The sequence below is a fragment of the Eulemur rufifrons genome, chromosome 25, assembly GCF_041146395.1.
Source record: "Eulemur rufifrons isolate Redbay chromosome 25, OSU_ERuf_1, whole genome shotgun sequence".
In the NCBI taxonomy this organism is placed as follows: Eukaryota; Metazoa; Chordata; class Mammalia; order Primates; family Lemuridae; genus Eulemur; species Eulemur rufifrons.
The window spans coordinates 2,864,150-2,884,634 of record NC_091007.1 but is presented as its reverse complement, the minus strand read 5'-3'; the positions used below and the strand labels follow the sequence as shown (position 1 = coordinate 2,884,634).

Below are 20,485 nucleotides of genomic sequence, written 5' to 3'. Positions count from 1 at the left end.
GGCCCTAGAGAAAGACTATCCGACGATGGCAGATGGCATTTGCGAGCGTTAACACTGATTGCCCGGAACCGATAGACATTTCCTTTGCAGAGGCCCACAGCTTTGAACGAATGATTCGCCTACGACTTTTTTATTTTTATTTTTTTTTGCTTTTTTCTTTTTTCTGTTTTTTTTTTTTTTGTTCTGTTTTTTGTTTTTTGTTTTTTTTTTTTTTCTTTTAATGCATCAAACAACTGTGGCCAGTGAAAGGAAACAAAACTGGCAGTTTGTCCATTTGGATATCAGACCTAGTTTCTTCTTGATCTCCATACTTTATTTTCTCCCATATTCCTTAAACTTCTTGGCATCCTTCATGCCTTACAGCTACCCAGATGCAATAAAGTCTTCCTCAAATGTACAGTATTTCTTACAATATAAGTTATATGCAATGTTCAGCATTTTTTTTTTTTTTCACAGCACTAGAGACCCTGTTAAATAGGGGATGAGAGTCTGAATGGCTTATTCACAAATGGGACCCAGATTCAGTGGTTGGAACACAGACACCACAGTGAGCTCCTTTGCAAAGTGGCGAACATCATTTTGCTTTCTGCCTTCGAAAACGTATATCCATGGCCTTTGGGCTTCATGATACTGCTCCTGCACAAATGCAAGTCGAAGGGGCGTCGGGGGCTCCCGCGTGGAGCCCGGGGAGCGTCGAGCAGGCCTCTAACCCATGGCGGTGACCATACTGGAGGGATGGTGGGGTCCAAAGGACAGGCTGGACGGCGGGTGCATCGGCGTGGGCGTGGTCAGCATGTGACTGGAGTGGCTGAAGGGCGAGATGTGGCTGAGGGAGGACATGTGTCTGGAGAGGGCGGCCGGGTTAAACGAGCTGTTCTTGGGGAAGTCCTCCAGCGTGTCGTGCACCTTTTTGCACTTTTTGGATTTGCTAGACATTTTCCGGTTTCTGGTCTGGATGCCTTCCTTCTTCATGGTCAGGGGTCTGTTAATCTAAACAAAGATCAATTTTTTTTTTTTTTTTTTACTTTTTTGCTGCCTCTCGCACACCGACACGGGTTCCACCAGCTGCCCCAGATCGGGGATACGTTTCGCTTTCAGATGGCCCCTTGCTCCCTCCCACCTTCTCCTGCCTCCTTCCAGGGGACCGGGGAACTCGGACAGATCTAGTTACCAGACGGAAGACCCACCTAGTATGACTGTACTGCTCCAGTAACTCAAATAGAATAACTTGTCTTGTTTCTTTAGAATTTCCTTAGACTATCTCAAGAGAAGAGAGCTATTGAGGAATCTTCAAGAGGGAAATACCATTTTGTCTACTCCTCTGACAAATCGGTTTTAGAACTTTAAAAGCGCTGCCAAGGTAATCAGTCTTCAGGTGTTCAAGTCTATCTGCCTGGGAGGAAATGGGATTGGACCGCTCTGCGGAGTCATTTGGGGGTTGCCTTTCTTCCACTTAGGCCTTTGCACCATGAGAGGTGCCGTGGCAAAATCTTCTCCTGGAATTTAGATGTTCCACGGTTGTATTTTAAGAAAAACATGCCTCTCCCAAAAGTCATCCCATCCCTTACCTGAGTCACTCAGCAGCAACTGCCATGGTTGGAAGTCGCTATTTCTGCCTCGTTCTGGCTCTCCCCTTCTAACTAGACAAACAGCCAACCAACAAGTATTTAACTACCACTTTTGGGGTGCAAAGCCCTGTGTTAGCATGGAAGTGTGTGCATCCTAAAAAGTAAAGACCAAGAATGAACCAGAGAGACAGAGGCCAGGCCCTACCCTCAAACTCACCAGACTTCAATCCCCAGACAGCTACCACTTTTCTCTTCTTGATAAACCTCATTTCTCTCTTTGAAGTACATCAGCTAGGGGGGAGGGGGGCCAGAATCAAGAAAAGGGACTTTACAAAGTGCTCAGAAGCTGGTCTCCACCTGGGGCAGAGTGACATTAACCCGACTGAAGAGCAGACACCTGTCCCAAAGAGCAAACTGCACAGCCCTGACTGCCTGCGGTGAAAACGTCCCCCGTTTCCCCCCGTGGAGAACCCTCGGCTTTGGGCCCACCTGTCTGCCTGCAAAGCTAGAAAATGACCGTGGAGAAAGGGAGAAGTCAAATGGCCAAGAGGGACTAGGTTGCTGAGAGTAGCTGGGAGAGCTTGTCTGGAGAGGGGACCAGAGCCCCGGGCTGCAGCTGTGACCGTATTCTCCCCTGTGCCAGGAAGACAACATGACTGACTGCCGGCAGAAGAGCTCAGAAAGGTCACCGCCAGGGGAACGTCTCAGGGTTCCTCCTGCAAAGTTATCCTCCAGGTAAAGCGGCAGCCTGCAGAGATGACAGGAATCTACTCCCACATCAAATCTTCCCCAAGATAATGTCTAGATACACAGCCCTGGCCGCTATCTAGATATACATAGCCAGATATCTAAATATAATATCTAGTTACACCGATAGCCACACACGCGCAGATAACTAGTCACAACAGCACCGAGATACACTGATGCCGAGATAGGCAGTTATCTAAACACCTAGATAAGGAGAGAAAGGAGCTCATGGCATCCCCGTGCAGGTATCTGGATGGGCAGGCGATGAAAACGTTCATAGATTAGTATCTCTTATTGTTGGATACACATAAGTCACCTGCTTTCCCAAAGTCCCACTAAGCCAGAGGAGACAGGGAAAAAACCACCCTTGGGGATGAGGTGGTTTCTCTCTCCTACTCGCCGGAGCACAGCAAGGAAGACTGGCTAATTAAAGACGACATGGGAGTGGGCAGGAGAGAGGATGACTTGGCTTTTCTTAAGCTTTGAGAAATTCATATTCTTCAGAAACTATATCTGTATATATATATTTAGATCAGACACAAGTGGGATCATATCTCAGCATAGCTAACGATTCAAAAAAATGGATAGCTAGCTAATTTCCCTAATTCCTGTGCTCCCATGGAAATAAGAAACATACATACACACGAGTCATTACAATTTTGTTGTGTTCTAAAATAAAAGAGTGTTTACTTTCCAGCAGTTTGCCTTAGTCCTGTCCCTACTGACCTCCCAGGAAAAAGCCTCCTGGACCCTTCGAAATAGGTTTTGACTCGTCTATTTTATCAGCCATGTTACCTTGCACAAGTTACTTCCTTAACTCAGGCATCATTTCTTCATGTAAAACTGAAATAAAAATAATTTCTGCCCTGTCTACATCAGGGGACTATCTGGGGCTCAGATGTGATCCAAGTAACATGAAAGTTCTTTGAAAGCCATAAATTACAGCCCCAAAATAACTTCACAGGCAGTGTTGATGGCTAGAGAACTAATAAACTCTAGCGCTCCAAGTCTTCCAGATTTTCATCACGAATCTCTATCTCCACTGCAGTCAGTGAGTGAATTCCCCAAAGAGAAAACAGAACGTGGATGTAGTTGCTGATAAACGTTATATAGCCTCAGTCCCAGGGGCCCAGGGAGAACCAGGAATCGTAGTGAGACTCTGGTGTCATTGGCGCTGAGCTCTGCACCAGCCGTGTCAAGAGCAGATGACATCACAAGCAAGGAGATGAGGGTAGAGGGTCCCTCGGAATCACGGCAACTTGTTCCCAAGAAGCAAATACAGAGTCGGGTGTTGGGGTCAACCTTGACAAGTTCTCCGTGACTCAAAAAACTCAAACCAGAAAAGCTCCTCCCCAACTCCCTGGAATCCTGAGTAAGAGGAGTTCTTGCCAGAACCGCCCCGGGCAAAAGTCTCTGCCTCCTCCCTGTTCGGTCCTAGATTGTGCCAAAGTCATGTTGGCCAAGAGACTTTAGGAGAATCAGAAAGCGCCAAAAAGGAAAGAGAGAGAGAGAGAGAGAGAAATGACCATTTTTCTTTGGGATTAATGTAAACTTGAGGCCCCCCCTGGGGCCATGGCCCCGTTAAGCCAGAATTGTTTCAGGAAGAAAATACCCTGGAAAAAAATTTTTTTTGAGCTGAAGATATTACAAAATGAGAAGACCCAAAGTTGAAAGATTACAAATGACACAGCTAGAGCCAGGTGACTGGCAACTGTCACACTGCTAATGGGACACAGAAGGAGAAAAAGACAGGGTTTCTGGGATGGCCTCCCCCGGCGGCCACTTGGCCCAGGAGTTCTGTGCTCGGGAAAGCGGGTTTGGACAAAGACACCAGATGAAATCGCTCAGACGTTTCATTTCACGTCTTTCCTACAGAGACTCCATTTAAAATTCACAGCACACGGGGAGGCGAGACTTTTGACCCCTCAGCGGCTGAATGGGTCCTCTTGGTTTCAGAGTCCCCGCGGCCCACAACACAATTCTACATGCTTTCCTCTTTCACTCTCTCGCTAGCTCACTCTCACTCTTTTTGCAAAAAGTTCAAAATGCAAGGAAACAACAGAACAGAACCAGTAACGTTTTTTTGCTTTCCATGGGGAAGATTTTTTTTTTCCCCCTTCAAAACCCAGACAGGCCCACCCTGCACTTGTGACCACCTTGGCACACGCGGTGTGTCCGACACATGCCACGGGGCTGTGAGGTGCTGTGTCTTCCAAACCCCTCCGCCTCGGCAAGGCTACGCTAGACAAAACAGTTTTCCAAACTAGGCCTATTGCATAGATCACGGGAGGCCCGTAATCTGGCCCACAGGTGGGCAATTCACCCCGATCAGGGGGTCTTCCAGGGGACAGGGGTGATGCTGCCTACCGGACATTGTCAGCAAGGGTCCCTGCCTGGCGGGTCCCAGTCCCACTTACATTGTGCAGCTTGTAGTAGAGCCCGCAGGCGTTGCAGACAGGGTCCCCGTTGGCGTTCCTCCTCCAGAGCGTGGTCGTGGTGGTCTGACAGTTTGCACAGGACGTCCCTGCTCTCCTGGCTGCAGACTGGGAGTGCGGAGAAAGAGGATAAAACCAAAACACACGTTAAATGTGTTGTCATAACTATGGAGACAGGCAAAAAAAAAAAAAAAAAAAAGGAAGGAAGAAATTATCATTGAAATCAAAACTAGCAAGTGGCCCACATGAAAGCAATAAAGATCCCCAAAAGCTGCCTTGAGAAGAAAAATGTCACCAGTCCACTGGATACGAGGGTATCGGAGCACAGAATTCTACCTGCCACTCACCGCGGCAGAGCTCGCAGGATCAGAAAGCCAAGGCCACCTCCCTGGGAACGTTACCTCCCTACCCGTGTCTCACAAAGTGCACCAGAGGGTTACTTTTCACAGGTGGCAATTTTTAATCAGCCCTGCTAATGTGGGTACCAGACTTTCAGTCTTGCCTTATTCCCCAGGCCCAGGGCCACAGGAGGTCTTTTCCAGGCCCAACTCCCAAGACTACTAATCCTCAGACAGGCTCCTGGCCATCGGGGTACAGTAACAGCGAAAGAACAAACCCGAGCTTCCAAAGCACTTTCTAGATCCCAAATAAAGAAACACCGGGCTGCAAAGAGGACACAGTGCCAGCACAGCATGACACCGTTCTGCGGAAGAACGTCCCTGCATGTGTGTGGCATCCACTCATGGCTGGCATAACCCAGCAGGCACCAGGCAGGGCATCCTAAGTCAACAAGACCTTGTCGGATTTGCAGCGGCCCTGTATTCACACAGCCTGCGCTTTCAGACTCGGCCACTTGCCATTCACGGGACAGCCACCCTCCGTCCCTTTAGGTGGCTGTCAGTTAATGAGACAAATTCAAAAGAACAAGGAATTTCTCTATTCAACAGAAACCCTGGCCTCCCCGCCTCCTCTGGTCTCATGTCACCTTCGTGAAATTAGGTATTTCCTATTTGCTGTTCACCCAGTAGAAGAGTTTGCAGTTCAAATGTCGGCCTCAACGTGAATTTTCATTCCTTGGTTGTGTTACGGCCTTCATTTCCTTTAAAAGGCAGATTTTTCTCTCACTTTTTGACACATTGAAATTGGCCAGGTGACTATTCTCTATGAGTACACTTAAAAAAAAAAAAAACTCAAAAACTGTCGGAAGATAATGGAGTTGGGTCACTTCTAATGCACACCTCTCTTTCCTCCTCACCTTCCACCATGGAAAGAAAATTTTAAGTGCAAAGTTATTGCTGCTTCTGGACTCAAAAATATTATCAAGGAAAACGCCAAGAGAAGGAGACAGAATTTAGCTAGTTTTTATCTGTGATAAGAAAATGCTGGTACGGTTATACGAACGTTGCATGAGAACTACAAGGACCCTGGTGCACTTTGCTATTAATATTTTATCAAGCAAAAAGTTGGGCCAAACACCCGAAGCTGCCAGATATGGAAAACCTGGGGACAATTTCGAATTAACCAGACTGATTCTTTTCCTGTGAAAGCCACTAACATTCCACAGATAGGCTCCTATGGGCCCTAAACAACAGAGCTATAACTTTTTTTTTTTAAGTAATTCTTTCTTTTCTGTATTCTAAGGAAATGGAAATTAAAAACAGTCCTGATCTATCCTAATGGAGAAGGTTCTACTTTTCTGCTGCCCGTTTTGAAAATAATTCACCAGTCCAAGAAAGCTGATTCCAACACCACAGGCCTACGCCCACCTGCCCTTATGAAATGTGATCATTTAATACTTAAATAACCGTTTCCCTTGTGTACTCTTGGAAAGAAAGTGCTGCATAAAACCAGTGATTAATGATTTTGACAATTACATGATATGTGATGATTATTATCTTCATATAGGTTTTTTTTTTTCCTTTAAAATAAATACTCTGATAGAGTAGACTAATAGCTACCCAGCCACCTGGAGCTCCCAGCCCAGCAATTTAGAATGTATAGTACGTACACATAATGCCAACTGGTAAGATTAGAACTCCAGCGCAGGGGCTCTCTCTAATTCTTAGCATCATATTGACAGTCACAGACATAAATCCAAGCAGGCTCAGAATATGTCCCCAGCGCTACAGACTTTACGGGAACTGACACAGAGTCTCCCAAAGCCACGCTGTTTGGTTCCCTAGCAGAAGGCAGAGTATAGGATAGAGCAAGCTGCTCCGACTTTTGCTAGCCGTGAGACATGAAAATCCTGGCAACACCAGAGGGGAGGAAAAAAAAAAAAAAACTCAATGGATCTTCCCTTCGGTTATCTCTTCTATTTCCTGCATTAGTTTATTCAGCGTTAGATACGCATCTCAGGGAAGAGCTACTACTTTATGGGCTGGGTGGTCTTCAGTGCATCTGCAAATGTATCAGACAAAAATAGCAAGCTGAAAAGATGGAGCTGGGGGGAAGGAATAGGGAATACAGGAAAGAAAAAAACAAAATGTTCTAGGTGTTCAGAAGCCAAATACATCTAAGGGCTAAAAAAAAAAAAAAAAAAAAATCTGAACGTGTCCTGAGTGCCTCCCTGTAGTACATGAATTCTGTGGAACTAAAAATACCAAAGCACCCAGGACAGATGATTCAGAAAGAACAGACAGCTTAAAATGTGACAGCCAATGAACTCTGGAATTAAAAGCAATTATTACTCAGAGTTCTAGAGATTTCCTATGAAAGGTGAGTGAAGACAAAATTATATAAAATGGAAGTAGAACCCTCCTCTGCAATCTATACAGACAGAAGAAGAAAACCCAAGAAAATGTCAGATGAACTCGTGCTCAGCCATCAGCCCACAGTTTGAGATTTTTAACCCTTCTATCTTCATTACTTTTGCCCTTAAAAAAAAAAAAAAACAACTATGATGGTACCATGACTTATTTTAACAAGAAGGTTTTTGTTGTTAGTTCTCGCTCTCTTTTTTTTTTTTTTTTTTTTTACTAAGGCCAGGTTTTGAGTGATTCAAAACATTCTTTTGTGGTGTGCTCATATTCATTCTGTCCTAACACCTCCAGCCATTTTTTTTTTTTTCAAACACTTCTTGTTCTGATCCGTTCAAACATCTTGGTGTTTAGGTTGGGGAAGCTGAGTTGTTGTTTATGAGTTATCTCCAGTGCTCAGATATCCGGCAGCTTTTTCCTAGGAAGTTAGCTTTGCACATGAGAGAAAGGAAGAAAAAAAAAAAAAATAGCCAACTGTATGAGGAGAAGTGGGGGAAGGTTGAGAAAGCTGGAGAAAGGGGCAGAGATCAGAGAGAGTAAAGCCTGGAGGTCCACGATTGCCAGAAATTAAAGTCATGTGGGCACTTCCATCCCTAGAAAGTTTTTCCTTCTTCTAAAGAGGATGTGAAAGGTGTTGAGTTGCAACTACAATCTGATGGGGAGGACAACTAATTCTTTAAAAAGAACACAGGGTCGTGTGGTGTGTTTTTTTTTTTTTTTCCTCCCATAGAATTTGATGGATGCTAATTCATCCATTAATCTGCCTGGGGAAACTCCCCTCCTCCAGTCTCTGCTTGGAGAACGTCAGCACCACCAAAGGCGTTTTGATCTCTGGACTGCGGTTAGATGTTACTTCTCTGTTACAGCCACTCACTGTTCCACCGGCCTAAGGTTCCGAGGAAGAGCTTCCAAACGGACCTCTCCTGCTAGTTTTCCTTGACACTGCCAGCTTTGCTCAAGGATTCCTAATGGTCCAAAAGTTTTAAAAAGAAAAAAAGAAGGAAGGGAAAAAATAATAATAAAAACTCTCACCCTCCTCATAGCAGTTCAAAGAGAAAGTAAGATCAAATGCTAGGTCAGACTGCGGCAAGACAGGACTCACAAGACTGTTCCCACAGGAATTGCCGGTGGAAAAGTCCTCGGTGCCCCCGACCAGGAGAGAAGGTAACACACACTGGCCTCCCTAGAGGCTGCTGCGTCTGAAATTCATCTCGCCAGCCCCATCCGTCTTAAAGCATGAGAACAAGAAATCAGCACTGAGCCAGTGACCCTTCCTCGGAGACCACATGCCACCACCTCGGGAACATGTTCTAGATGGTTCCTAGGACAGTGCATCCTCATACTACATTCCTTTCTGTGAAACAGCGACTATCGAAGCGTGTTGGATCAGCCGTCCGGGTACTATCAACGCAGTTGTTCTATCAGGGTCTACGTTGCAGATCTGACAACCAAGAAGTCAGCATCTTTAAACATCTAAGAAGTGGCTTAAGAAATACGGAGATGAAAAAGAGAGAGAGCTTTTCTGTCTATCTAATTTGAAAAGCAAAAAGGAACCTGTCCCAAGCAAGCTGACACGCCGTTGAGCTGTCCTGCCAATTTCCTGAAGAAGGCCGTCCCTTCCCGAAGACGGGAAATGAACAGCACAAAGTGGGTGGTGAGGGGGCAGTGCCACCCCAGGACAACTCACCAGCCGTCGCTTGGGCTTGATGAGGGGCCGGTTCTGTCCGTTCATCTTGTGGTAGAGCCCGCAGGCGTTGCACAGGTAGTGGCCCGTGCCGTCCCGCCGCCACAGTGGGGTCGAGGTTGCCCCGCAGTTCACACACTCCCTGCCTTCTGGAAACAAAACCACGGATAAGTCACGAATGGCAGGAAAGCACGCAGGGAAGGCGGCAGCATTTGGAATTTGGGGAGCAAAGTAAAGTTGGGAACTTTTTCCTTCCTTCCTCCACTTTCGGGGACCGTCCCATCCCCGCCTTCTTCTAAGGGGCTTCAAAGTGGAGCAGAGTGGCTGCTGTGCCTGGCACGACCCTCCCCGGTGCGCAAACACACACACACACATGCACACACACGCACACACACACACACGGCATACCACGGATGGCGCCCACACAAGGGGCAGAGGCAGCCACAGCCCAGGAGCCTGATTCCTGGCCTGGATGAGGAAGACCAGGGCCCACCAATGAGGAAGGCAGATTCTAACCCGAAACACATCCCTGAGAAAATTCTGAGCCCTGAACGGTGGCAAAAGCAAAACATGCCATTCATTTCCCTCAAAGGAAAAAAAAAAGAAAAACAAAGATGACCCATTATCGTCACTAGGTCTGTCTATATAGATTGATTAAATAATGAAGATTAGGATCTGGGGAAAGGAAAGATTAATCAATGGCTAGATAGATAAACAGATAATAAATAGACGTATCGATTGATCAATTGGCTGATTGATCTGAGTAGCCAGGGCTTTAGATTTTACTTTCAATCAAACTGTAAATGTCCCTAGCTGGAAAGGAAGAGATTAGGACCCCACAGGCATTTCCATGGCTTTCCAGATGGATTACGAGACTGAAGCTAAACTGTGACCCCAGCCAGGGGCTGCTGGGGTGGGGTGGGGGGGGGGAGTAGGGAACCCAGAAAGGAGGGAGTGGGGAAGAGGGGATGGGTTGGGAGGACAGCGTGGGGGCTCTACATAGGCTCATTAACCAAGGCCTGCCTGCAGTTTCTCTTTTTCCAAAAACACAAACAAACAAAACAAACAAAAAAACCGGCCAGGCAGGGTTGGGTTCCTTTGGGCAGCATTTACCACCCAGACCCACCCCCCAGCAAGTTCCTTGGAAGAATCCCTTAAATTACCATTTTAGGACTGGGGGAGTTTGCTAACTGATTTCACGCTTTTCTAGGAGAATCTCCTTGCTTTGGGGAGGTGCAAAGGACACACCACCTAGTTCTCTTGGTGCCTGGGAGGAAGCCCTCAACTCAAGGTGGCCCCCCAGGGAGGGGAGGCCCAGAGGAAGATACTGGCCGGTGAGCAGGGGAGAGAGATGAGCCCTGAAGATGGTTTTAAGGGATTAATCAACCACCGACAACCTAGGAGGAAGACTGGAGTAGGCAGAAGAGAACCTACAAGGACCCTTAGGAGTTCTGACTCCCCCTAAAGGAGGAGAAGTCTGCCTCGGCAGCTCTGGGACCTCTAGGGCCTTTGGAAACCCCCAGACCAAGTATGAGGGAACTGGTGGGGTCCCTTCCACTTGCAGGCCTGTGATCTTCAGGGGAGTTAAAGACTTTTGCAAATGGGAGAGGGTCTTGCCTCGTCTTCCATTAGAGTCAGGGTTGGTACTGAGTAGTTTTAATCTACTTTGCTTTTTCAAAAAAATCTGGAGAAGAGAATTTTTTTTTTTCCTCCAGATTCCACAAAGGTTCTTAGCCTGGGGTCTCCGAAGGGCCTTCTGTCCAAGAAGCCCTGCGATCATACACAAACACATCACACTGGGGTACCAACAGCTCTTCTCAAAAAGGCTTTGGACTGAATCATACCCAGATACCTTAGCTGGGGTCAGAAGCCTGAGGGAGGTGGCAGACTGGATGTGGGGGAGGCGCAAGGGGAGGCCGCAGGACGAGTGGGCGAGGAGAAGCCACCTGCCTACAGCCCAGCCAGGAGGCAGCCGAGTGGGCGCAGGGTCAGCCCCTTCTGGGGGCAGCAGGGCTGGCCCTGTGCTGGCTGAGGCTGCAGGCCCACTCCCCATCCTGCCCAGACAGGGGCCACCCAGGCTCCCCCCACCCACCCTAATTAGGCACAGGGCAGGGGGCTGTGCGAGGCTTTGCTGGCTCCAGGCACCCTGAGCCGGCACCCTGGCACTAGGGGACCTCCCAGCCTGACGCGATCAGTCTGATTTCCTTTCTTTTGCAGGGCGTCGGGGAGGATGACAGCTTCCTTTTCAGAGGGACCTTGAAAGCTAGCAATGGTTACCTCTTCAACAAGGCTCTGTACACTGGGGCAATTTTCTGTCTTGATTCACTCGGCAAGTTTGCGATCGCCCTGTGTGGGCTTTTCTTTTTCTTTTTTCCTTGTTGCCTCTGGTCTGTGACTTCAGCAAACAGCCAATTTTCCTAATGGAGGCCCCGACTCTCTCCTGCGTCCTCTCCTCCCCTCTCCTCGCCCCCTGCCTGCTGTGAACGGCTCAGGCAGACACCTCTCTCTTAGGTGACAAGAACCACAGAGCTGCAAGGCCTCCTGACATTCAACAGCCATTTGCAAAGGCCCCTTGCCTGCCTGAAACCGGGCCGTGCCACGGGGTAGGGAGCAGAGCAGGAGATTGTTCCGAGGAAGGTGGAGGGAGGTGCCCAAAGAAATGGCCCTTTGCAAAAAGGCTTTGTCTTTTGTTTGCAAAGACAGATCCCAGCCCTGAAAGCCCAGGCGTTAAGAAAGCAATAGGTGCCCTAACCACAGCTCAACCGTTTCTCCAGCGACAACCCTGACAGCCCTCTCTCTGTCTCCTCCTTCAGCAAATGCATTTGCAAAGAAGAGGTTTAAAAAAAAAAAAAAGAAAGAAAAAGAAAAAGAAAGAAAGCAACCACTACACCCAAGAGGATCCCTTCCTCAACAACTCCCACGGTGTCCACCCTCTGCACGCAGGGGGTACTTGTCGAAACTTCCCTCCACGCTCCCAAAAGTCCCAGCTCCCTCACTGGCCAGGTGTGCTGTTCTTGGTTTTTGCCGACTGTGAGAAAGGAATAAGAAGGAGGAAGTAAAAAGGGCAAATTGCAATGGCCTCCTTTCTGCCTTGCCAGAAAAATAAAATAGGTGCTCACGTATCCCCAGCTGTGGCTTGGGGGAACCACCTTTCCCGTCCACGTTCAGAGTCTTAAGGGAAGAGATGAGAGAAGGGAAAAGGATCAACTGAAGGCAGAAAGTGTGCACAGGAGAGGGGGAGAAATCAAGCGCGGAAATGAGGGCAAAGAAACCAGAGTCTCTTGGAAAAGTCACTCTGTCCCCTCCCCCACACAAACCACGGCACCGACCTCAGATACCACGATCTTCCCCCAGCCTCACAGCCCTACCAGAAAAGAGAAGTTTTGTTTTTTTTTTTAATCCCATTATGACCCCCAAATACTTGTCCTGTAAAACATGCGGCTCCCAGCCTGGTTTTTTCTGGGTCAAGCTGCACCCCCATCTCTCCCTGACCCTTCCCCTCCACCCCCAAGGCCAGCCCCCGCCAGGCACTGCGGGCCAGCCTCCTCCTCCTCCCCGCGCTCCCATGCCCTTGCTTTCTTTCTGACTCCATCAGCCAGCCTGCCTCCCTCTGCCTCCTGCCTACTTTCATGTACTCAACATGCAGGTCTGAGTTTTTCTCTCAGCCTAACCGCATCCGGACTCTATTAAAGTTCCTGGCTCGGGATAAACAATGCAACTGTCGCGTGCAGCAGTCTGAAAATAATTGGATTAGCTAAAACATATCAACTAAATAGAGACAGTCCTGCCCAGGCAGTCGGAGTGAATGTCACCCTGGAAAAAACCCCTGAAAACTGATCTCATGGTCACTGGGCTTCCAGAGCCCTCCCTCTGAAGTTTTTCAACCCGGGAGCTTTGGAAGCTCCGATTCTAGACTGCTCATCTCACCCTTAAAAGACAAGTGATTGTCACTGTTGCTTGTTAGATAGGGTCCCTACAGAGAGAGGCGGAGGTGAGAGGAGAGAGGATGGGACAGGACGTACCTAAGGAGACATCACAGTCTTCACAAAATCCTGTCTAACCACAGTCCCTTCTCATCTCAGAGAATTTCTCTCTTTTGACTCCATTACTTTGGTTAGAAAAAAAATTGGTGATTGATTATTTTATTTTTAAAGCAAAGATATTTGGAGTTTTTTTTTTTAATGCAAAAGATGACACCAATGGGATAAATATGCAGCGTGCTACTACACAGGGTGCGTGTTTTGGAAAGGGAGTAAGTTCAGGAAGCAGAGACACGCCTGGAGAACTTGTCCAGTCCTTTCTACCTGCCCTGGCTTCAGAGCGACAGAGGAGTATGTCCTAACACGGCTCCCTGCCCCCGACACTGAGCGCTCTGGGAGAGCTGCAGGTAACTAACTGGGCCGTGAGACATCAGATTTTCATTCACCTCTGCTTCCCCAATGCAAAGCCACCTCTTTTTTCCAGAAGTTCGGCTCAGAGCCCCCTTTTCCACACAAGGAATGTGCGCTGCTTTGGCCAGTGTCTGCCCCGCCTCAAAAAATTTATATACACACTCTATTCATGCACGTCCATCTAAAGGGCTGTCCTCCGGCGTGACCCCCTCGGAGCTGAGCAGAGAGGAACAGACTGACAGAGGCCAAAGGGGTCACAGGAGGGACCTGTGTTTGTTTAGGTTTGAGGAGGTTTCGTTTTAGCATTAAACACTAAAGATTTATTCCCCCGGCCTTCCATTTGGTCTTGGAAGCTGACTAAAGGTTACCAGCAGAATGCAGAAGTCCCGCCACAGGCAGGAGAGGGCAGTGCTTTGTTTTTGTGTCTTTTTCCTTTCCCAGCTCATTGGGGGGTTTTAAATCAGCTCCCACTTCCCCTCGGCTTCTGAGGACAGGAGGACACAGGGACAGGAGGACACGGGCATTCCTCCCCGCTGGAAGAATGGGAAGGAATGGAACCTTGGCAGGGTTTGGGACACCCCAGCTCCCCAGAGGGGCCCTCTCTGCTGCTCGGGCACTGGATTCATTTAGGAGGGAAGGCGGGGGGAAGAGAAAGGGCTCGGGGGAGAGGCGGCTCCTACCTGTGCTGGATCGGGCCTTGGGCCGAGACTTGCATCCGAAGCCGGTGGGGGAGCCGCCCAGCAGGCTGCTGGGCGGGAAGAGTCCGGAGCTGTACTCGGGCACGTAGGGCGGGTAGGTGGTGATGGGGTGGTGGGCCGACGAGGAGGCCCCCCCCAGGGTGGTCATGCTGCCCCGGGAGTGCGACGACTCGAGCTTCATGCTGTCGGGCAGCGGCACCTGGTACTTGAGGCACTCTTTCTCATCCTGCCGGCCGGAGCCGGCCGAGCCCGGGGTGGACAGCGACGGGTCCGGGGAGACGTCCTTGGGCGGGGTGGGCGGGAAGGTGAAGAGGTGCGGGCTGGCGTGGCCCCCGGACAGAGAGGAGGACGAGGCCGGGGGGTAGACGGAGAGGGGCCCCGGGGAGCCGTGGTGGATGGACGTCTTGGAGAAGGGGCTGAGGTTCCAGGGTGAAGCAGTGTGGTGGCCGCCCAGGGCTTTGCCGCCGTCCAGCCAGGGCAGGGATCCGTGCAGCAGGGGTGGGCGGCACACCTGGCTCCCTGCAGTGGCGGGGAAGGGGCAGGAGAGAGGAGGAGGGTGAGGGTGGTCCTGGGAGGCCCCCAGACATGCCTGGGGACTCTCCCCCTCCGGCCCCAGCCTCCCTGTCAGCAACAGCCCAAGCACAGGCCCACTCTCTAACCCCAGAGGTCCCAGGAGTTCCTGGCCACACACCTGGGGGCAAGAGGCGGAGAAAGACTCCATCCAGCCCTCTCTCCCACAGGGATGTCCCCTCACAGCCAGCAAAATGAAGGGCCTGTGCCTGACACCCGAGAGGCGCTGCGCGGGAGTGAAGGAGGGCCCCTCGGCCTCTTTGGCCTGTCCAGATACACCACCTACATCACATTCCCTGAGGTCTCTCTCGAGAACCTGACTTGATTTATTGGTTGCCTTCAATGGCCCAGAATCCCCCAGCCCAGACTTAATCCCAGCCAGCCTGCTAAGAGGGTCAGCTGCGAACGATGAGGCCTGAACGGTGCAGCCCGGCCACACAGCCGCTCAGCACCCTCGAGAGGCCCAGCTCCCCACCCTAGCCTGCCTCGGGAAGGAGGGGCCTTGGGAAAGAAGACAGCGACGCTTCTAGTTCCCAGAAACCTAATGCAGGTTTCTCAGAATCTGCAAATCTGCTCCCAAAAGGCCTGAAATGGGATTTGCAAGGAAATTTTCAGTTGCTCGGGCTGTTGAAGCAGGTTTCCAAGGTTAGACCCTGGGATGGCAGTTTTTACCTGCTTTTCTCACCCTCCCAAATCCTACAGGGGAAGAAAATAAAATAAGTCCCACATGCCCTCAAAGCTGTGATTCCACCAGCGTGATAAGTGAATTTCCACCTGAGTCCCTGAGACAGAAAACTCCAGTTGATGTGTATATTTTAAACCCAGGATGACTCATACCCAGCCTATTTAGCCTTCATTTAAAATATACAGTTTTAAGGTAGCCATAACTCACACAGGTCCATACGCTGAGAGGAGTACATTTAAACAGCAAGTGCAAATCCACACACTTACTGATCTTCTAATCCAGTAGTACCTGCCTCAGCATTTGACATTTTCTTCAACCATTAAGAACAATACTGAAACTAAAATCTTAAGAGAGAGGAAGGGGAGGGGAGTTCAGGGGGAAGGAGGGTTCTCCGAACACCAAGGGTCAAGATTCGTATTATGCAGGAAGTAGCATAGTAAATAATATTAAGTCTGCATCTGCCGCGGTTCCACTCAACTGCTGATCTGCGCAGAACGTGGGCAAAGAGCGCCCCATCCGCAGAAACGATTGTTTAAACCCTGGCTACGGCAGGGCAGAGGACGCCTGCTGCCGGAGGGGCTATGTCATCGGCGCCAACGCAGCCTCTGAATACAGGGACCAGCGCAGACCTTGGTCTGGCCGGCCTGAGAAAGCCTCACGTTTTCTCTGCCCCAATTTTTGCTCCTATTTCTTCTTCAGGAACAAAACTTACAGCTGAAAAGTGTTAGATCTTTTTCCTTCCTCCAACTATATTGGTCTGGTTTTCTTTCTTATATTTCAGAACTCTCCTAAACTCAAGGTGAAAGGGGAAAAAGGGGGTGTCACCAGAACACTGGCATCGCTCCTACTGGAACCCTGATGTACCCTAAATCTCATATGGGAGCCTAGCGCACTGCTGTAGGCCCGAGGCGAGAGCAAGGCAAGAACTGCAGGCAGAGAGAAAACCTAGAAGCAAAAGGCGCGGGACAATTCTGTGCAGCCGGGAATCTAGGAAACCTCAGCTCTCTCAAGACATCGGTCTTCCCTCCCACCCCCTAAACCCCTCCAAGCATCAGAATTCCATTCCCGAAGCCAAGAGGTAGGAGACCTGCCTAAAAACCAGATGCACTAGCTTTGGGGAAAGGTCAAACAGAAAGGTGTGAATAAATACGTCTCTGAGGCTTTTCCAAAAATGTGTCTGGAGAAGCAAATTGAGGACGTCGGGCAGAAGCCCCCCTAAAAGAGCTAGTGGGTACCAAGGAGCGAAGCTCTTTGAAAGAGGCGGGTTCCAGCCCGGCTTGGCGGGCGCCGGCTGCCAGGCCCGGGCGCCTCGGCCGACAAGAAGCAGAGTCTTGGCGCCCCGCGCCCGGGACCTCGCGGACCCCCGAACCTGCGGCCACCACGCGGGCACAGAGGGCTGCGGTTCAGCGCCCGCCAGGTGAGCCAAGCCCCTGGGACACCGCCGGGGAGAGGCGGCTGCTGCGACTCTTTTTCAAAACACATCTCAGGACCAGAGAGACGGCTTCCTCGCCCATTTCCGGGCCCCAATTTTTTTGGTAAATCAACCAGTAGCTGCAGTTGGGGGGTTTCGCCCGGCTTCCCCCTCCCGCCCCGGTCCCTCCTTGCCTCCCCGACCCCGGAGAGTCGGCGCGCCTGGCGGGGTCCCTGCACCCTGGGCGGACTCACCGTGGTGGGCCGGGGGGTACCTCTGCACCGTGGCTCTGACCGAGTTTCCGTAGTAGGATGGGACGTGGTTGCCTTGACCGTCGATGTTAAAAAGTACATCCACCTCCTCGGGCAGCGGGTACTGCGCCGGGTCCATGTAGGAGTGGCCGAGGCCCGGGTGGTGCGTGTCCGGGTGCTGCCCGTTGAGGACCGCGGGGTGGTGGTGACTCACCCAGCGCGGCTGGTCCGCCGTCACCTCCATGGCCTCGGCTGCGCTCGCGCCCTCTCGCCGGGCCGGGCACCCGCGCGCGGAGAGGGAAGGCGGTCGGCCTGGGAGGTCGGGGGGCTCCTGCCGTCGGAGGGCCGGGGGTCGCTTAATGATTCGCTCTCAGTGGGGGAATGGGAAGGTTGGGAAGGAAAGGTGAGCGAACCAGAGGGCTTTGAAAAAATCCTTGAGGGGTGGGTTAGCAAAGAGAAGAAAGGGAAGGAAAAAAAATCCAAAAACTAGGTACGGCAGGATAACAGGGGCCAAATTGTAAAAGGGGGCGAGGACTCTGGAATCCTGCAAGGAAGGCTCCTGTGCACCGGGTTCCTCCGCGGCTCCGAGGCTGAGTCTCTCCTCGGGTCACCTGCAAGGGAGAGAAGGAGACCTGGATGAGCCGGTAGGTACTTTAGCACCTGAGTTTCTCGAGGGGCACCACCGCCCCGCGCCTCCAGTCCGGCCCTGCGCACCCGGGACACGCACACGCGCGCGGGGACGCGGCCGCAGAGGAAGCGAGACTCCCAGGGACACCCCAGCAACCCGGCTCGCGGGAGCCCCGGGCCGACCAAGCGGTCACAACGTGGAGGACAAGTCCCTCCCTCGGGGACACCGGTCCCGGGACCTTCCTTCCAGCCTCTACAAGACCTCCAAAAGAGGAGAGTTGGGGTTTTATACAATTTCTAAAGTCCTCCCAAGTGGAAGGGGGGGAATCAAACTTTAAAAAAAAAAAAAAAAGAGTCACCAGTACCAACCTGAGCAGCGAGGAGCAGAGAGGAGGAGGAGGAGGAGGAGGCGTATGACCTGCTCGGTCAGATTGCGTGGCTCGCTCTGTCTCGCGCTCTCTCCGTCTCTCTCTTTTCCTCTCTCTGTCTCTCTCTCTCCCTCTCTTAGTATTTTTTTTTTTTTTTTTTTACAGGGAATGCATTCTTTCTGAAAGTATCAAGACGGCGCCAGGCAGCTCAGTGTTCGCAGACAGCTGTGGCGCGACGCAACTTAAGGAGGTTCTAGTGTCATCGCGCCGAGGGGGAGGAGCCTGGCGCTGGCGAGGAGGGGACAGGATCCCCAGCACAAGGAAACTGCAACCCAAACCCGCTCCGGGACTTCTCCCTCCACCCCCCGCACGCCCCCGCCCCTCCGCCCGCCCCTCCACTGACCGGAAAGGGGCGCCGCGGAGGGCGGCCGCCGGCGCAGGGGCGGCAGGCAGGGTGGGCGCGGCCCGCGGGGCCGGGGGCGGAGGGGCGGGCGCGAGCGAATTCGCGCTCTGGCCCTTTAAATGTGGCTCCTGCTCCTGCCGATTCATTTGGGCCGGTAGATCGCCGCGTCCCGGCGAGACCCGCCTGCCCCATTCATAAAGTTAACTTAGGCCGACTTTTCTTTTGCAGACTTTTTGTTTAATGCGCAAACATATTTTACGATTAAATTATCCAACCCCCGGTATTGGGGAGAGTTTAACGTTGTGGGGCTATGTGCATGGAAAACTGATCAGGGAGAAAAAAAAGTAATGTCAGGGGACTTTGGGATTTGCTTCTCGGACCAATTTCTTACAAGGTTGAAGAACCAGGCAAAGGGAGTGCGCCCAGGAGTGGATTGCCCGTGTGACTGTTGTCGTCCTTGTCACTATTTTCCCGAGCCTTTTGCGTTCTCGAGCCTCTCGAATAAACATGCATCTACTATTGCAGCTCTGCCCTTACCTGCCTAATATTTGCAATCAGTGTTTGCCTTTGGAGGGAACAGCAGCGAGAGGACGGAGGAGACACCGACCCTAACTCGCTCCCAAGTGCACTCAGGGCGGATGGACAGAAAGAACTTGGTCTCCACTCCAACGACCGAACTTCCCCCTCCGACCAGCCCGGAGTCCCACTCACTCGGGCTCCAGGCTCCTCTGCCCCGCTGGAGGAAGCCAGCCCCCTGTCCCGGGCCCCAGCTCCGGCCGCCGGGCAGCCGCTACTGCGGGGTCCCGAGCTGGTCTCCGCGCCGTGGGCGGCTGCAGAAGGAGGGAGCCCGGCTCCCGGACAGCCCTGCGAGGGGCGGGGCCGGTGCGGGGGGGGCGGGACCGAGGAGGGCCAATCAGCGGGCGAGGCTGCGGCCGGGCCGCGATTGGCCCGCCCCGTGGGCTCCAACCTGCGCTGCCCCGCTCGGTCCTTGGAGCCGCTGCCTCCCCTAGCGGCGCCGAGGCTGCTGCAGCTGCGGGCCCCCAAATGCGGCCCGGGCGAGCAGGGGTCAGGCGGGAACAGAAGACTGTTCCAGGTCCACCCCCTGCTCACTGCAGGCCAACGTGGGAGAGGGGGAGTGCGGGTCCTCCCGCAGGCCATCCCACCCACGGAGCCGAGAGCCTGATTTGGGGTTTTATGTGAAGACCTTCACTCGCTCCTCCACCCCAATGCAATTAATTCCCTACAAACACAAAAATTCCAGATAGAAGGAGCCGTCCCTAAAAGGAAGTTCTGAAGGATTCCTTTCATGCGGGGAGGAAAAAACATGAATATTAAGCTTCCACTTGGTGTGGGGGGGGGGTGTCTTCTTTTAAAACACAATCCATGCAGAAAGGTGAATAAAATGTATTTGAGAGTAGCGGAAACGTGGGTCCTCCTGGTCTTGGATTTGGAGCTTCTCTTGAGTCCGCACCTTCTTCTCTCTGATAATTTGTTTTGAAATCAAGGTTGGATTTCTAGAATTTACAACAGGAAGAAAAACCTCAAATTAAAAAAAAAAAAAACCGTCCCTGTACGTTTCCCCTCCCGAGCCCACTTGGCCTCCCGCGCTACTCCGGCCCATAAAGGAGCATCGATTTCCCCTCTGACCACTCCTCTCTCCGGGCCAGCCAAGCATCTCCTCCCGCTCTCGGCGCTCTCCAAACCTTTTAATTATTTAAAATGTTGCTAACATTCACCGGAAACCGCTCTATAAACAAGGAGAAACGAACGCGCACGCATTTTTGCTAAGAGGCCCGGGATTAAGATTAAGGATGGAAGCTGAAAAACAAAATGAAAAGCGCTTCTTTGCGCGCCCATGGAGATGTGGACCCGCCAAGCAGCCCCCCAG

At 51.3% G+C, this 20,485-nt stretch overlaps 1 protein-coding gene across 2 annotated transcripts; it reads right to left on the bottom strand.

Moving 5' to 3' along the window:
• Positions 1-480: 480 nt before the first annotated feature.
• On the bottom strand, positions 481-17,443 carry GATA3 (GATA binding protein 3). 2 transcript variants are annotated; one of them, XM_069458855.1, is made up of 5 exons: positions 17,203-17,443; positions 14,265-14,801; positions 9,197-9,342; positions 4,733-4,858; positions 481-990 (listed from the first exon to the last, which is right to left on the bottom strand). In XM_069458855.1, the coding sequence occupies exons 1-5, from the start codon at positions 17,441-17,443 to the stop codon at positions 706-708; spliced, it is 1,335 nt and encodes a 444-aa protein (XP_069314956.1). In that variant the 3' UTR covers positions 481-705. The 2 variants fall into 2 exon arrangements, with proteins under 2 accessions (XP_069314956.1, XP_069314957.1); XM_069458856.1 differs by having other exon boundaries at positions 9,197-9,339.
• Positions 17,444-20,485: the final 3,042 nt, after the last annotated feature.

Coding starts and splice junctions, on each gene's coding strand:
- GATA3 (XM_069458855.1), bottom strand. CDS start 17,443: ATGGAGGTGACGGCGGACCAGCCGCGCTGGGTGAGTCACCACCACCCC. Junction 14,802..17,202: donor GTACCCCCCGGCCCACCACG/GTGAGTCCGCCC, acceptor CCGCCACTGCAG/GGAGCCAGGTGTGCCGCCCA. Junction 9,343..14,264: donor CAAGGCCCGATCCAGCACAG/GTAGGAGCCGCC, acceptor TTTTGTTTCCAG/AAGGCAGGGAGTGTGTGAAC.